Source organism: Lipotes vexillifer, unplaced genomic scaffold, assembly GCF_000442215.2.
Source record: "Lipotes vexillifer unplaced genomic scaffold, Lipotes_vexillifer_v1.1 scaffold6, whole genome shotgun sequence".
NCBI classification, from domain to species: domain Eukaryota; kingdom Metazoa; phylum Chordata; class Mammalia; order Artiodactyla; family Lipotidae; genus Lipotes; species Lipotes vexillifer.
Genome location: NW_006799037.1, coordinates 993,520 through 1,010,691, shown reverse-complemented (window position 1 = coordinate 1,010,691; position 17,172 = coordinate 993,520). Strand labels below are relative to the sequence as shown.

The 17,172-nt window shown below is 51.2% G+C and overlaps 1 protein-coding gene across 2 annotated transcripts in view; it reads right to left on the bottom strand.

Annotated features, from left to right (window-relative positions):
• The window catches only part of AMPD3 (adenosine monophosphate deaminase 3), a 41,287-nt gene extending 24,444 nt beyond the window's left edge, over window positions 1-16,843 (bottom strand). Inside the window, exons 1-3 of one of the 2 annotated variants that reach the window (XM_007471391.1) lie at window positions 16,767-16,843; window positions 7,732-7,957; window positions 1,630-1,834 (exon numbers count right to left, since the gene is read on the bottom strand). In XM_007471391.1, the coding sequence (XP_007471453.1) occupies window positions 1,630-1,834; window positions 7,732-7,957; window positions 16,767-16,788 (453 nt within the window). In that variant the 5' untranslated portion in view covers window positions 16,789-16,843. Of the gene's footprint in view, window positions 1-1,629; window positions 1,835-7,731; window positions 7,958-10,333; window positions 10,590-16,766 lie in introns of those variants that run through there. The other variant, XM_007471390.1, reaches the window with a different exon arrangement.
• Between the last annotated feature and the right edge of the window lie 329 nt (window positions 16,844-17,172).

Genomic DNA, 17,172 nt, shown 5'->3' with positions numbered 1-17,172 from the left:
TAGGTGAGCGGACAACACCGTAGACACAAGTATGTCCCTGCCAACAATAAAGCCAAATACTCTGTCTGCAGGACTGAGGGACTCCGCAGGGCAAGGGGCTCAGGCCACAGCTGGAGGTATCAGAGATGTGCTCAGAGTCCCAGTGGGCCAGCCAACCTGTAAGCACTGCAGGCCTCATGCCTGGCAGCTGACCCACTGGAGGCCAAGGTGACCTGCAAGGTCAGCCTGCCTCTCATGGACTGGTGGCTCTCTGGGGACCACTCGCCAGTTCAGGGGCTCTTTGCCCTACAATGTGCCAAGCAGGAGACGGATTGAAAGGAGCTAGTTAATGCACCAGGCCAATGTCCTCCCCACCTTCAGCTGGCTGTCAGCCCACCTCTAGTCTCCCCTTCCACTGTTCTGCCCACATGCCAGAGGCTGGGTGGACACCACAGACTCCTGGTCAGGATGCTGTATCTCCAGACAAGCCCCGTGTTGTTTCCAATCCAGCCAAAATTCCCATGCATAGAAAGGAATTTAAATAAAGTATGGTTCATCCACACAGTGGAATACTATGCACTTGTAAAAAAGAAATAACAAGGAAGTCCTTGATGTATTGATATGGTATTATCTCCAAGATGTACTGTTACGTGAAAAACCTAGGCTCAGTATAATGTATAGTAACTACCATTTGTGTAAAAATAAATAAATCAACTACGTGGGCATAGTAAACTGTAGGTACACAGGCCATCTATGTGAGAACACACCAGAAACCAAAACCAAGGATTGCCTCTGAGGAGGGGAATCGGGTGGCTAGAGGACTGATATAATTTTTGTACCTTTTACATTTTAAGCCATATGCAAGGATTTTCTATTGCTCAAAAAATAAATTGTTTTAAGCTAGAAGAAAATGTATAGAAGAGTAATAAGTCACTTTGCTTTCTCAGATACACTATATATTCTAAAGCTACTGTTAAAAAAGGAGAGAGACAGAATAACAAGGCCAACTGAGGGTAGCACGTTGAGGGCCAGGGAGATGGAAACAAACCTGGCACTAAGTGAGATTTCTCTTCAAGAAACAAGCAATAAAAATGCATCATCCAACCAGGTGAAAGTAGCACATTTTCAGTGACTGAGTTAACCGACTTGGTGCAAACCAAGCTTGTTCACTTTTTTGTCAAGACCTGCTCATCCTGCTTGGCTGTTCTAGCCTGTATTTCAGGACATGAGTCCAAGCACAGAGGAGGAGCTGAATCAGCAATAACTGATTTCGCACAAACCAATCAACACCAGGACTTAATCCATTCAACATCTGGGAACACTAAAGAGCCCAAGCTGGAACCGTCCCCAATGGGCTACAGAGACAGAGAGCAGTGTTTCTGGACCCAGAGCACATATGGAACCTACGGGCCACACGGTGTACCAACCTGCAGCCCTAGGCCCTCCTCACAGGGAGAGCAGCGCCCTAGACACACACCCGCTGCCTCGCCTAGGACCCTCCTTCTCTCCAGACTCCTGTGCCTCCTGCCGGCCACCTCCCAGACACCCACAGACCAGGCCAGGCTTCAGGGCTGGGCGTGACCCCACGGGACCCCAGCTTTGGCACAAGGCACATACAACACTCACACAGCCCCCGCAGAGACGCCTTACCCCAGCACAGTAGTCTCCACTGATGGTGACCCGCTGGAACTCAGGCATGGCATAGGGCACGGGTGCGGGCTGGGGAGGGGCTCCGGGGAGCACAGGAGCTGCGGCAGACGCGGCTGGGCAGGCTGTCGGGGGGCCCTTCCAATCTTGCTGCGTCGGCATTTGCAGAGACAGGGACTGGGACCGAATCATCTTAAAACTTTTCTTTCTAGAAGTCGAGGACAAGCAAAAGTGAAAGATAGCAGCAGCGAACCGGGGCGAGTGCTGAAGAGTCTCTGTTATGGACGTGGCAGGAGAATTTGGCTCCGATTAATCAGCGGTGCTGGTCCTACCGTGAAGTTTCTAATCATTCGTGCCTTCCTCTCACACTCGTCTCTCCGCATGCAACATCCCAGACACGCCTCCCTGTGGCCACTAAGAACTGCTGTGGCCTGCGTTTGCAGGGCGCGTGGAACACGCAGGTAGGCAAATGTCTCAGGAGACAGAGGGCAGACCACCCTGCAGGGGTCTAACACCAAGGGCAGGTGAGGTGAGCACGATGTCGAATCAACCACCATGCTGTCTTCAGATAAGCCAAACTCTGAGTCCCAGCATATGAACAGTCTCAATCAGTGCACAAAGTTAATAATTTGGGACACTGGAGCCAGAAGAGATTGTGACAATCAACCAGTCCCACCTCCTGTTTTCATAAAGGAAGAGTCAGGGGACCAGAGATGGGAAATGGCTTATACAAAATCACGGCAAGGTGCGGCTAGCCCTTAGCTTCCTACCTCCCTGGTACCCTGTCACCCCAGCTGCTCCTTCCTCTAGCCTGGCATGTGCCCTCCTGGCCACTGCTGGGGCAGGCACAGATCTGTAGCTTTGTTATGGGAAAAGGACTGATCAGCGTCAGTTTCAGGTCTCTCTGGACCTGTCACTTTGGCACCAAAAGATGATTCACAAACTCTTGGGGAAGTAAGCACAAGGTTGGTTTAAAATGCCACAAGCTCGTGCTTATTTGCAATGCTGATTTGTGAACACTCACCTTCCTCATTAACTAATTAGTAATGTTTCAAATGACACCACCCCAAGTCCTAGGATCTCCAGGCATAGAGTTAAGCAGCAGGGAGGTGAGGCCATCAGCACTCCCCTCTCCCACGTCTCTCCCCAGCACTGCCACCCAGTGATGTCCAATGCCAGCAACCAGCTGACTACTTGCCCTCCTGTGTCACAGGGCCCAGCAGCCTCCTGGGTACTATCCCAGCACAACCAGGGCCTACAGCCACCAGCGAAGGACTCAGTGACAACCGTGACCCGCCAGAGCCCCTAGAACCCCTCCTTTTCTCCAGGCACTGGCGACACCTACAAGGTGTGGAGAAATCAGCTGATCTCCAAATGGACCTTATGACTCACCCGGAGGCAGCTGTCTTCCTCCTGGCTCTTGGCCAGGTCTCTTCTCACAGACCCACGGCTGATTTTTCAGGAACCACCAATTTTTCCCTGCCCTGTCTATACACCCACTGCTTGCCATGGCTCTCTGGTCCTTATCTGCCCACATGTGTTATCACCTCTTTGGGGACAAGACTGTTTAGACCTGGAAAGTGGAGGTGGCCCTTTTTCAGAAGTGTGTCTTTGCCCTGACCCCGACCCTACATAACAGATGCACTGAGTTGTTCAGGAAACCCAGGCTGGACTCCAGGAACCTCCAGCCTAGGCTTTCCCCAGCCCACCATCCATCCATCACACGGAGCTGAGTCAAGCATCCTATTCCAAGGAAGATACCAACTCATGTCTGTCAATCATTCCTCAGAGGCAGACTCACCTTGAGCAATGAGGTTCCCACTTTGGCATCTTTTGGATGTTCACACCTAGAGGAAGAGCCGTTACTTTGGGCTCCCTCTCATGTTCTCACAGGGTCAGCCAGACCCTGTGAGACTCTGGCTTCTGTGTCACCCACACGTCTGCCAGGTCACTGTTTTTATCTCTATGCCAACCATACCCCTGCAAGCCTCAGCCAATGCTGCCTGATGACCAGTCCTGCTAAGGAAAAGCAAGGTGACATCTAAGGTGAGAAACAGGTAAGAAAGTTAAAAAAAAAAAAAAAAAAAAAAAAATCCACCACAATCAGAAAGCTGGAAAGCTGCCTGAGCCAAAGCCCACCAGACTTGTCCAAGGAATGTCCATATTCCTCTGCCCCAGTGAGGAAGCCAGAACCCATCCATTATGGGTCCAACCTTGGTCTTCAGGTGAGCCCCAGACTGTCACATGTGAACATGGGCTGGGAGCTTGGACTTTGCAGGGATAAGGGACAGGTTTAACAACAGATGCGGCAACTCCTTAGGGCCCACACGTGGGCAAGGGCTTGGAATAACCAGAGCTAACCACTAAAGCTCGTCTCTAAGAAAACAGGAAAAGTTAAACAGAGCCCAAGGAGAGGGCCCTGTGTTCATCTTCTATGGCTGCACTACAAATTGCCACAAGCCTGGTGGCTTCAAGAAGTCCCCACTTGCTGGCTCACAGCTCTGTAGGTGAAACGTCAGCGTGGGCTCAGCTGGGCTCTATGTCCGGGATATCAAAAGGCCAAACCCAGGCTGGGCACACTGGGCTCTTAGCTGGAGACCCTGGGAAAGAATCCACTCCCAAGCTCATGCAGGTGGTTGGCAGAATTCATCTCCATGTGGGCCTAGACTGAGGCCCAGGTTCCTCGCTGGCTATTGGGCAGGGGTCACCCTCTGATTCCTGTATGTAGCGCCCTCCATCTTCAAAGCCCGGCACAGCGCCTGGCTCTGGCGGGAAGGCTCCATATTACCATTTATATTCCAGAATGTCAGGGAGCAGCCAGAGGCAAAGAGGAAGCTGCAGAGAGGGTTCCTCCTCCGGAGGATTCATATCTGAATATTTGCATAACGGTGCCTCTACTGAACAGCGAGGCTGAAAGATAAAGCTGGGGGTGCACAGCTCCAGAGGATGCTGGGACATCTGACAGGCAGTCTAGGGACCAAGCTGTCCTCTGGCAGAAAAGAAGCCAGTGGGCAGCAGGGAGCTATCGTCCAGCTTTTCCCTCCATTTCATTCGGAAGCTGGCAATTATACCCTGGGGAGCAGCCCCCAGTGGCATTCCAGTGTCTTCTCATGGAAGCAAGGACCCCAGCCCTGACTGGAGATGGGACAGCCTCGTGGTTAAAGTGTGGGGTCCTACCTTCGAAAGACGTGAATTTTAGTCTCTGCCCTGTCACTTACTGGTAATGTGTCCTAATCAGCAAAATCGAGATAAGAATATCCACTTGATAAGCTTCACGTGGGGCTTAAAGAATGAAAGTAAACTGCACAGGCCAGCACTTAGCCCACAGTAAGCAGTAGCTGCTGTTGCTGCCCATCTCTGCCGCAGGAAACTGGACAAATAGTTAACATCTCCATGGGGCTTAGTGATCCAGGCACTGCCCTAAGCCTTTTGTGTATGTTAATTCCCCGATTCCTCACAACACCCCAAGAAAGTAGCTCTTTACCATATCTACTTTACAGATGATGAAAAACTGGGGCACAGAAAGGTTTCCTAATGGGCCCAAGGTCACAGAGTGTACCAGGCAGTGGTAGAACACACGGCCCAGAGAGCCGTGGCCACCCCGAGGTAGCATCTGTGGTAGCAGTGGAGAAACAGGATGTCTTTCTTCTGCCACACATCCACTGCTCACCAACACAGGCCAAGTCCTGGGCTGGATCCTGGGGATCTGGTGGGAGCCAGATAAAATCCTCAAGGAGCATCCAGTCAAAAGGGGCAGACAGATGCAAACCAAGACCATCACAACCTAACAAGTAGGGAAGGAGCAAAATTTCTGGAGATGAGCTTGAGGAGGAATTTCTGGAAACCACGGAGCATCGTTTGGACTTAGGGTAAGAAGGCTTCTATTCTGCCATTAGCCTGGGCATTGATAAGAAGAGAAGACTCTCTTTTGAAGATGTCAGGCCCAGTGTCGCTCTGTAATGGAAACTGGCCTCAGAAACCTATTTCTGGAATACGAAATGCCAGGACTCCTTCTCATTATTAAGGGTCCAAAATGCTCAATTCTTAAGACACAGAACGCCTGCAGCTCATAAAGTTAGCCCTCTGTTCAGTCAGTGTAGTGTGGACCAGGGTCTCCCCCATCAGGCTCTTCTTTACCCTCCAGGGATGACCTGTCCCCACCTCGCTCAGCACACAGCTGGCCGATGGCACCAATGACCCCTTCATTTCACAGCCCCTCAGAGGAAGGAAAACACTTATTTTTTGGATGATGAACCTCTGTTCTTGCCTTCATACAAGTACTTGACATTTTACTACTTTCCAAAAAAAAGTTAAGGAAATACTGAAATTCTGTCCTACCAAGAAAGGAAAAGACTTGCCTTTTAAAATAAGGCGGGGCTTCCCTGGTGGTGCAGTGGTTGAGAGTCCGCCTGCCGATGCAGGGGACGCGGGTTCGTGCCCCGGTCCGGGAGGATCCCGCGTGGCGCGGAGCGGCTAGGCCCGTGAGCCACGGCCGCTGAGCCTGCACGTCCGGAGCCTGTGCTCCGCAACAGGAGAGGCCACAGCAGCGAGAGGCCCGTGTAACGCAAAAAAAAATAATAATAATAATAAAATAAAATAAAATAAAATAAGGCAGTACCTTAGAAAGTACCTGATGATGGACTAGGTTGCAGAGAAAGCCCAAGTTCTACGACGTTAGCTGTTGGGGTCTGCAGTATACCAGCCAGCCAGGCACCCAGCTACAGCCCTGCCAGACATGTTCTCAAAGCTTTTTATTCTTTAATTCTGCTCTCCCAGGTGAGATAAGCTAAAAGGGTGAGGGCTTCCCAATGCACTTGGATAAAGATCCAAACTATTGGGTTGGATACAAAGTTTATTCGGGTTTTTCCGTAACATCTCACAGAAAAGCCTGAACAAACTTTTTAACCAACCCGATACTAATCAGGGAGCACAGATCAATCTGATCTGGGCCCTGCCTGCCCCTCCAGCCGGAGGTCATGGCGCTTCCCCCTTAACCACACCTCTGCCCAACATGGGCCTCCTTGAAGATCCCTGAGGGCCTCTGTCCTGGCTGTTCCACCTTTAAGACTCTCACCCAGCTCTGCCCAGAGCTAGCTCCTTTACGCCCTTGCATCAGCTACAATGTCACCTCCTAGGAAAGACCTTCCCTAAGAACCCAGTCTGAAAAAGGACTCTCCATCTCCATGCGTCAGCTGGCTGCTGGCTAGGTTTGGCCAGTGGCAACCGGTGGGGGAAACTGGAACATGCTAGAAGGATTAAAGCCAGGTATCCCTGCCTCCATCTCTGCCTTGGGAGGCATCTCTGCAGCTGTTGCCTCTCCCCCTAGGCTACATTTTCCACTGACAAGGCCACCGCAGTTCCAACTTCTCTACCCCAGGCTCCAGCAACACCACCTCTCTCCACTGTCTCTCTGCCTGGGGTGGTGGCTGCTTCCTACTGTGTCTAATCTCCGGGCTGCCTCTCTTCCCCACTGCTTGCCTCCTCAGTTCTCTACCCCCTGTAACCAATTCCCTGCATGAAAATCCTATTTCCATTACTCAAGTAGTTTCTGCTTTTCTGGTTAGACCCTGACTAACACAGCACTTATCATAACTTGTCACTTTTCGATTAAGTGGTCCAGTCACTTAATTACTGTCTAGGCCGACTGTAAGCTCTACAGAGCAGGGACTATATCTATCTTGTTCACTACTGCATCCCCAGTGCCCAGCACAGCACCTGGCAAATAGTGAGCTGAGTTAATTAACAATGCAAAGTACACATACATTGTTAATTAACAATGCAAAGTGATGAAAAGAAGTAAAACTGATGTTTCCCAAGAAATCCGCAAGTTTTCAGAAAGAAAACAGAAATGTCATTTGGAAACAGTGTGTACTTGTGCACATGATTTGCTATTAAAACATCAGGAGAGAAAGTGGTCTTTGAGCTTTTCAACCAAACAAAGGCACCGAGACACACCTCAGTGAATGAGTGGTGAGTTCAGTAGCCTTGGTTAAGAAATAAACTCAGTTCCCAGGACAGCCAAGTTCACACGAAGCGTCTCATCCAGGACACACGCCCGTAGCCTGCCTGGGCCTGAACAGCCCCACACAAGTCGGGGGGACAAACCTTTTCGCAGTCTCCACAGACCTCTGCTCCTCCAGCTCCTTCTGCAGCTCCCTCTCCTTGGCCTCCTTCTGCCCGATGGGGCAGTCCTCGGGGACGCTGAAGAGGGACAGGGCATCTTTGCTGTCCTCTTCTCGGAGCACTTTAGCAAACACCTTCTCGGCCAGGAGCCGGACCTGCTCGTCCACCTCGGAGATGTTCAGCTTGGGGAACTGGCGCGGCATCTCGACTGGCAGAAAAAGAACCACCGTGAGCCTTCAGCAATTGCTGGACCGCCTGAGTCACTGGTGCGTGGCAGGAGAAGACACCGAGAAAAGGGCCAGGTGCCCCGGTGCTTGTGGTCAGCTGTCTACTTAGGAACTCCCCAGACCAAACCCCACAGGCCAATTTTTAAAACTAGCTCCACAAGTGACTGGATGTGAAGGGTGTAGGTCCAGTTACATCTCACGAGAACGCAAACGTTCAGAAGTGAAAGAGTGAACTGTCCAACCAAGTCTACTTCTGTTTTCCTGAACCCAGGGAACCCTTAGCGCTCGTGGGCGGCCCCGCCCTTCCCGCCTTGGTTTCCATGACAGAGCAGGAAGAGTTCAGAAGCCCCGTCCTGCAGGCTATGAGGAGGCCGTGCCACGGACTACAATGTCCGGACTTGCTCCCCACTGCACAGAGGGGAAGACCAAAGACCAAAGGGGTTAATGATTAGCATAAGGTCCTAGGAGATCCACAGCTACATTCCTCACCACGTAAAATGAGGCCTTTTGCTGAAATGAAATCATAATTCCACCATCTCCCAAACCCCCTGGAACTTCTAACAAGACAGCAAATAAAATAAAGGTTTGGGGACAGGGAGACTCTTTACCTCTCACAACCCAACTGACAACTCACTTCCTCAAAGAAGCTTGCCCTTATCCTCCTCTGCACACCGGGTTCCTCACTGTCACTAGCTGGTCGAAATCACCTGGTTGGCTCCTTTCTTTCCTATCTCTCTGCCTGTCTGTCTTTCAACACTTACATAGCCCATAGTAAGTACACTCTGCCAAGCCCTATAAATTTACTAGCTCAGTTAATTCCCATTTTACAGATGAGAGAAGGAAGGCACAGAGAGCTAACTTGCCCAGGGTCACACGTCTAATAAGTGGGCAGAGACCTGAGCCGTTCTCAGTCTCTGGCTCCCCTGTCCCTTTCCTCTCTAAGCCATTTGAATGCGGGCACCTGGTTCCTGCATCTGTTCCTCTAAACCACTACGCTGTGCTGCTTCTCTCTGCCTATTTGGGGGTCAGGGCAAGTGTCCTCACTGTTCCTCACACTTATGGAACAGACCAATACTGCCTCCTCTCCACAAGCCACCTTCACCAGGAGCGGCTCTGGAAGAGGCGTTTCCTGTCCACCCAGTTTCTTTAAGGAGGGTTTAAAGAGAGACGAGGCTTTGTCAGCCCGACAGAGGAGGATGAAGGTGAGACAGTGCCCAGTTGCTGCCTGGCAGGGAGAGGAAGCAATTACAAGGGAGGAGGGGCTCACTGAACAACCTTGGGGCAGTCATTCTCTCGGCCTCACAGTGTTCTCACCTGTGAGATAAGGGGATTAGACTAAGTGATCTCCAAGGCCCTCTCAGTTCTAGGTACCAGGGAGGTTTCTGGTGCCTGGGGAGCCTTGCTGCTCTGGTCTTCTCTGTGGCACGTGGGTCTAATTCATGACACAGACAGGAATGAAGCAAGCAGGCTGGTAACGGGCAGGCACAGTACCCCTGTGGGCCCCTAGACTGTGAAACCAATTTCCTCCTTCCCCCCAACCCGGGCCCCAGGGCCAGGCCTTTCCTGGGCCTCCTTCACCCTCAGGGTCTTGAGTGGGAGGGAGCTGGGAGGAGAGAGGCAGCCCAGCACGCAACTGCTGGTCTGTGGCAGCAGAGACCAGGACTGCAAAGGCCTATCCTGCAAAGATGAACAGCTGACTGTGGAGATTTCCACATCCTGATAGCAGAGAGAAGGGAAGCTGGAAACTATCAGAGCAGAGGCCAGAGAAGAAGGTGACAGAAGAAAGAAATGGAGAGAAAGACAAACAGCTATAGACCCAGGAGGAGCTGTTAGGGGAGAACAAAGCTGGGCCCCCAGCCCTCAACTCTAAGGCCCTGGGCAGGTGCAGCATTCCAAAACCTCACATCGCATCTCAGAAGCAGACCTCGAAAGGGCCCCAAGCGAGAGGCAGCAAATGCCATAAACCATTCAAGCATCTGACAGAGTAAACCCACTTCTAGAAATTGCTTCTAAGAAAAGAATCTGAAGGAAGGAAAAAGCACAAACATGTTTACCATCACTCTTTATATAAATAGCTTTAAAATGTCCAAATGAGAGCATACTCACTTGAAAAAAAAACATTAAGCAACCAAAATTATAACTACGAGGACAGTGCAATCACATAAAAAATATCTTGTGAGGACTTCCCTGGCGGCGCAGTGCTTAAGAATCCACCAATTTCAACAAACAGGAACGTTTCCATAGCATCATGACCCCTCCAGAAAGGGAGCACAGTGCCTCTTAAATCCCCTCCTTATACAAATGATGCTGTTTCTTACTCTTGCCAGACTCCCACAGTTAGAACCCATGACACAGACCTGAGCCTGGCACTGGAGTCTCCATGGCTGATTCTGAGGATGCCACCCAGGTGACGCACTTGGGCCAAGGGCTGCGTGCTGCTGGGGAGGCCGAGCTGAGTCAGTGTAAGTGCAGCTAGCTGGGTTCTGTCTGCTGCTGGGGTGGGAGGTCTCTGCTTTGCATATCTGTGAGCAGCCCTCAGTAAGAGCAGGAAAAGTCTGGGCTGGAAATTCTTCCGTGAATATGAAATGGAAGTGGAAAATTTCCAAGAGTCCTACAGGGCCCGGGTAATGCTGGTTATCATGGCTGCTGTGTGCAGAATGCAGCGTCCTGGCCCCGTTCACAGCCCTCTTCAGAGCAGGAAACTAAAGCAACTGCTGCCCAATGCAATAGTGCATTCAGCCTTCCTGACAAACCGCAGACGATAAGCCACAGCCTCCCTCTAACGTCCAGACCCCTCCTGAAAGCTGAGCACTAACTGCAATACCATCACCCGTGCTGCTTCCGTTTTGAACCCCACCTCGGGCTTGGCCTGGTGACCCGGTTCATCTTACCAAGGGAAGTCGTCTATACACACAGAGCCTGCCCTGGTCTCCTCAGAGGGCCCCCCAAAGGGCCCCCGAAAAGTCCTGAGGGCACCCCAGGACTGGCGGGGGGAGCTCCGGGCCAGTTGCTAATATGAGCCTCTCCCCACCCCCTCTAAAAGAGGGAAGGGCCAGGAACTGGAAAGGACAGAGACTCAGGGGGAGGGGACATCTCAGCGCAGGAGCAGGCAAGGATGAAAAGACGGGCCTGCCCTGTCGCATTCCTTCCCTTCTTCCCTGAAAAGAGCTGCACATCACAGGTGACAGGGTGGCCTGACCAGCTCTGCCAGAGCACACGTGCCTGCCCACCCATCCACACCCAGGGAAGAAATGCCTCCCGCCTGACCCACCCAAGCCCACCTACCCCAGCCTCCCCTTCTTACTGCCGCTCCCGGCTCCCATGTGGGCCTCCAGCTCGGAGGAGCCTCCTGAGCGCCGGCTGGACGCGGCCACCCAGCCACCACAGCTGCCGCTCTCCCTGCCTCAAGTGACCCGCAGAGCAGTCAGGGTGGATCACAACAGCATCACAGGTCGCAAAGCTCCACTCTTCATCTGCCGTTTAGGAGAAGAATGGTCCTCTGTGGGGAAGCTCACAACAGACACACAGCTTCCCCGGGACTCAGACCAACAGCATGGGTCTGGGAAATAACCATGAGCACAAGGGCTATTTCTGTGGTGCTGTCGAAATCCTGGGGAGAAGCGCCCAGAAAGGATGGGGCCAGTTGTTTACCGGGAGGCTGGCTCCAGCCCTGACCTGGGCCTGAGTCACCTCCTCACGTCCAATCATGAGGTTGTGCCTTCCTGAGCCCACATAATAATTCCTGTGCGTACAGAGCAGGATTACAGGGTTGACACACGATCCTCAGGCCGCTGCTGGGCTTTAGCTACCAAGAGATTATGACCCCCCTGTCCTCACAGCTGTTTCATAAACAGTGCAACCAGCAGGCTACAAGCAACCTAGAGGGAGGGTGATGTGTATTCATTAAATAATTAAATGACCTTAAAACGGAAAAAAAAAAAAAAAAAGAAATCGGAGCCCTTAGTACTATCCTGCCAGAGGGAAGAGAGGCAAACGATTCCTTCTGCCAGTGGGTCTGGGGGGCAAGGTTGGGGGTGGGGTACGATGGGGCTGCCATGGGAGCATCCTAGCCCATGCATCTGAGAACCGACTTAGACCCAGCACATCCAAGAAATCTTATTCTGCACCTTTAACCAGACCGTGGATACCCTTGGTCTACACAAGCATTTTCCAAAGTATAGTGTGTACAACATAAAAATGTCAGAAGGCTTGGACAGTACTGCATACCACAGTCCTTTATGGGGATTCACACACAATTCCAACTAGCAGGTTCTAAACATCTGAGAAGTCCTCCAGTCAAGAAAGCTGCTTAACTTTGTTTAACCCAACACACTTATTTGACCCTCCCACCACTGCCACCATAGGGAAAAATACCCATTAATTAATATCCTGGGCATAGGCTTTGGAAAATCCCTTCCACTTTGAGCCTTCATTTTCCAACCTAGAGAAAGCTGCCTTCCTGGGCCCCAGTGACCAGTGTGAGATCTACTCCATCATGTCCAGACAGAGATGGGCAGCAGACCCACTAAGATGACACAGGTTGGGACAATGGCCAAGGGTCCCGCTGTAGGGATACAAGACCCTCCAGAACATTTTAGGAGGAAACTGTGGCTCTGTTTTGGGAGGGCAACCTTTGCTCAGGACCTAACAATTCCACCTTGAGCCTAACCTGTCTCTGCTGCCTGTGGCCCAGAAGTCCCCCCGGATGGAGGAACACTGGTCCCAAACGCAAAGCCGTTTCCCTTTTGCAGGAACATTAAGACAATCTATGATACTACTGAATGGAAGAAAATGTTGCTAATGATATAACCGATAAGGGGCTAATATCCAAAATATCAATATAAACAGCTCATAAGCTCAACATCAAAAACACAAACCACCTGATTAAAAAATGGGCAGAAGACCTGAATAGATATTTTTACAAAGAAGACATACAGATGGCCAACAGGCACATGAAAAGATGCTCAATATCATTAATCAGAGAACTGCAAATTAAAATCACAATGAGAGGGCTTCCCTGGTGGCGCAGTGGTTGAGAGTCAGCCTGCCGATGCAGGGGACATGGGTTCGCGCCCCGGTCCGGGAATATCCCACATGCCGCGGAGCGGCTGGGCTCGTAAGCCATGGCTGCTGAGCCTGCATGTCCGGAGCCTGTGCTCCGCAACGGGAGAGGCCACAACAGTGAGAGGCCCGCGTACCGCAAAAAAAAAAAAACAAAAAAAACCACAGGACTTCCCTGGTGGCACCATGGTTAAGAATCCGCTTTCCAATGCAGGGGACACGGGTTCGAGCCCTGGTCCGGGAAGATCCCACATGCCGCAGAGCAACTAAGCCCGTGTGCCACAACTACTGAGCCTGCGCTCTAGAGTCCACGAGCCACAACTACTGAAGCCCGTGCGCCTAGAGCCCGTGCTCCGCAACCAGAGAAGCCACCGCAATGAGAGGCCCGCGCACTGCAAGGAAGACCCAAGGCAGCCAAAAATAAAATATAAATAAATTTAAAAAAACAAACAAACAAAAAATCACAATGAGATATCACCTCACACCTGTCAGAACGGCTGTCATCAAAAAGACCACCACAAATAACAAATGCTGGCGAGGATGTGGAGAAAAGGGAACCCTCGTACACTGTTGGTAGGAATGTAAATTTGTGCAGCCACTGTGGAAAACAGTATGGCAGTTTCTCAAAAAGCTAAACACAGGACTACCATATGACCCAGCAATTCCACTCCTGGGTATGTATCTGAAAAAATGAAAACACTAATTTGAAAAGATACATGCACCCCAATGTTCACAGCAGCATTATTTACAATTGCCAAGATATGGAAGCAACCCAAGTGTCCATCAACAGATGAATGGATAGAGAAGATGTGGCACATATATACAATGGAATACTACTCAGCCATAAGAAAAAATGAAATTTTGCCATTTGCAACAACATGGATGGACTTGGAGGGTATTATGCTAAGTGAAATAAGTCAGAAAAAGACAAATACTGTATAATATTATTTATATGTGGAATCTAAAAAATACGAATGAATAAAACAAAGAGGAAACAGACTCACAGATATATAGGACAAACTAGTGGATACCAGTAGGGAGAGGGAAGTGGGAGGGGCAAGATAGGGGTAGGGGATTTAGAGGTATGAACTATTATGTATAAAATAAATAAGCTACAAGGACATATGGTACAACACAGGGAATACAGCCAATAACTTATAATAACTATAAATGGAGTATAACCTTTAAAAATTATGAATCACTATATTGCATACCTGTAACTTATATAATATTATACATCAACTATATCTCAATTTTTTAAAATAGACTTAAAAAAAAAAAAAGTCTATGATAACCAGACCCAGGCCTGCACCTCCTGCCCAGGAGACCAGACTGCATTCACTTTTTTTTTTTCATTGCCATGAGATAAAGACCTACAATATTTATTAGGTTCAAGGACATAAAGTTATTGTGCCAAATCAGACTGCATTCACTGTTATCACTTAAGTGTCCCTTACAAAACCCCAACAAACAGGAAAGGCTGGAATCAAATTATGACTCATCCAAAAAGATGCGACTCTCCTCTCCCCAAAAGGATGCTGTGGGGTTGCCTATAGGGGCCGATTTTCCTTCTCATTTCTGAGGTGTGCATGACTCAAAGAGGCGTTGGGCAAAGGGGCTTTGCCCACTATATATCACCTCCATGACAGACCTTGCCCACCTCATTCACTATTGTATCCCCATGCCTGGAATGTAGCAGGTATCAAGAAATACCTGTTGAATGAATGAATGCATAACATAATGAATGAGTCAATGAGCTAAGTGGGGAATCTATCTATGCCAGTGTCGAGTCAGTTCGGTGTGTGGTTAAGAATATGGACTCAAGCCAGACTACCCAGGTTGGACTCCTGCCCCAGCACTAAGTTGCATGACCTTGGGCAAGTTACTAATTTCTCTGGCTCAGTTTTATTCCCTCTAAAATGGGGATAATAACAGTGCCAACCTCATAGGTTGCCATGACAATTAAATTAGTTAGCATGTGTAAACTGCATAGAATAGTACCTGGCACATAATATGTGCTTTATAAGTATTATCTCTTGACTCATTATCATCCTGATACCAGGTACGAGAAAGTCCAGCTGGGAAAATGAACATGGCCTTTCATGTAGACACCGAATCCTTTCACTCAACATTATTTACTGAACACTATTATGGGACAAGTACCCTCTCAACTCCTATTTGGGTGCAAGGAGAAGGCAACCGTGTTCAAATGTGAAACCAGATCAGGAAAAAGAGCCTTTTCTTCTATGAGTGATACTACTTGCTGACTTTGCATGGCCAGCACCCCAGCCTTGAGCCCATCCTCTTGGGCCCTAGCCCCTCCTAGCTCAGAGCCCAAAGCCATGATCTCCTGTCCTAGATATGCAGCAGCACACAGAAGAAATAAAGGATTAATATTTGGGGGGAAGAACCATGGAGGCCAATGAGTAGCTTTCGGGGAGAGAAGATCTTCTTCCTGCTTAACCCTAAGGCCACATTTTATCTGCCCATATGATATTTTCAAAACCAGGGATTGATTTCAAAGCCATTTGAAGAGTGATTCACCTAGTGTGAGGACAAGGAAAACAGGCCTCATCTCTCCAAGAGCTTCCTGACCTTGCTGAGAGCTGCTCACTCCTTATTGAGCATCTCCAAAGAGCCAAGGTTGGGCTGAGGGTGGGGCTCAGAGGTCCCAGAGTCTCCCAGCAAACCACCCACGTGAGTCCCATGATTCTTAGACAGTGCAGCCCCGAACCGGCATCTTCAGAGTAAGCCAGCCCCTCAGAGCTGCCACCAGAGTTGCAGCCAGGTCAGGCTAGCTACTCCAAACCTGCTAACACTCCAGAAGGTGAGTGCTGACAGGGGCTCTGTCTGCCTGACCCTATGGCTTGACTACCACTCAACACTGATGCTTCACAGCCAGGGGAGGAATTTCTCCCATGAGGGCTCCAGCTGCAGCCAACTCCCTGCTAAAGATGGCCAAATGTTGGTCACCACATCCAGGGGGATAGCCACCAAGGGCTCAGGACCATGCTGAAATTCCTACTGGTGCTTCCAGCTGTCTTCACTCAGCTCCTCTGCTAATTTGTCATGACCAAGCTTCCAGCCACATACAAGGACCCAACAGTTAGCGTAAGTGACACTCTAGTTAGCAAGCCTCTCCTACTCTAGGGCCTCTCAAAACTCACCCCAGAGGCCTCTGCCAGCCAAGTCAAGCAGTTCCACTGGCAAAGCAGCTACCAGGAAGTTCAAGGGCAGAAAGCTGACTGCCAGATGCAGTACACCTACCTCCCTTACCAGGAAAGAGCCAAAGAGGTAAGGATGAAGGCCTCCAATGACCCCATCACTCTGCCATCCTGTCCATCCCCCTGCCTCCAGGTGGAAAATCCGAAGCCCTTGGTATCTGGCCAGTCCTCAAGCACTAGAAAGTGGTCCGGGCGCATAAGTGGCGGCAAGTCCCGAGTCCCATAATTTCTCTAAACCTTTCGAATCCAATGTCGGTCGCCAGGGAGCCGAGATACGACGGGCTCACCTGAGGCCTCTGGAGCCCAGGCCACCGCAGGGACTGGGACAGGAGCACAGCCCAGGGCCCAAGCAGGGGATGAGACCGGGATCGGAGCCGCCGCCTTAGCGGGCAGAGAAGCCCAGGGCCGAGATTCCGACCCGGGGGCGCTCCGACTCCCACTGTGGGCCGCCGGGGGCCGCGAGCCGTGGGCCCAAGGTCAGTAGCGCAGCGTAGCGAGCACTCACGGGCTTCAGGGGACAGGGCCATGCAGTGGTCCGAAGGGGTCGGCCCGCAGTCTGGAGCGCAGGTGGCGGCGCAGGGCAGGGCGCACAACGAGCGCCGCAGAAGGGCTGCCCCGCCCTGCCGCCGACCCGCGGAGACCGGGCCAGGCCTCGCCCCACGGCGGGCGCTGGGCGGGAGCCGGCGGTGCGCCCCGCAGCAGGGACAGGGGCCGGCGGTCCCGGGGCGCGGTGCTGCGCCGCGCCAGCCCGGAGCTCCCGGGCCGCCGGGCGGGAGGCAAAGGGCCGCTTCAGCAGGGGAGAATCCTGGGGGTCTCGCGCGGCCCCAGCCGGTGACCTACCTGGGCGCGGAGCAGAGGAGAGGCGAGGAGCCAGCGGCAGAGAGGCGCGGGCCGAGCCGCCGCCGCGGAGG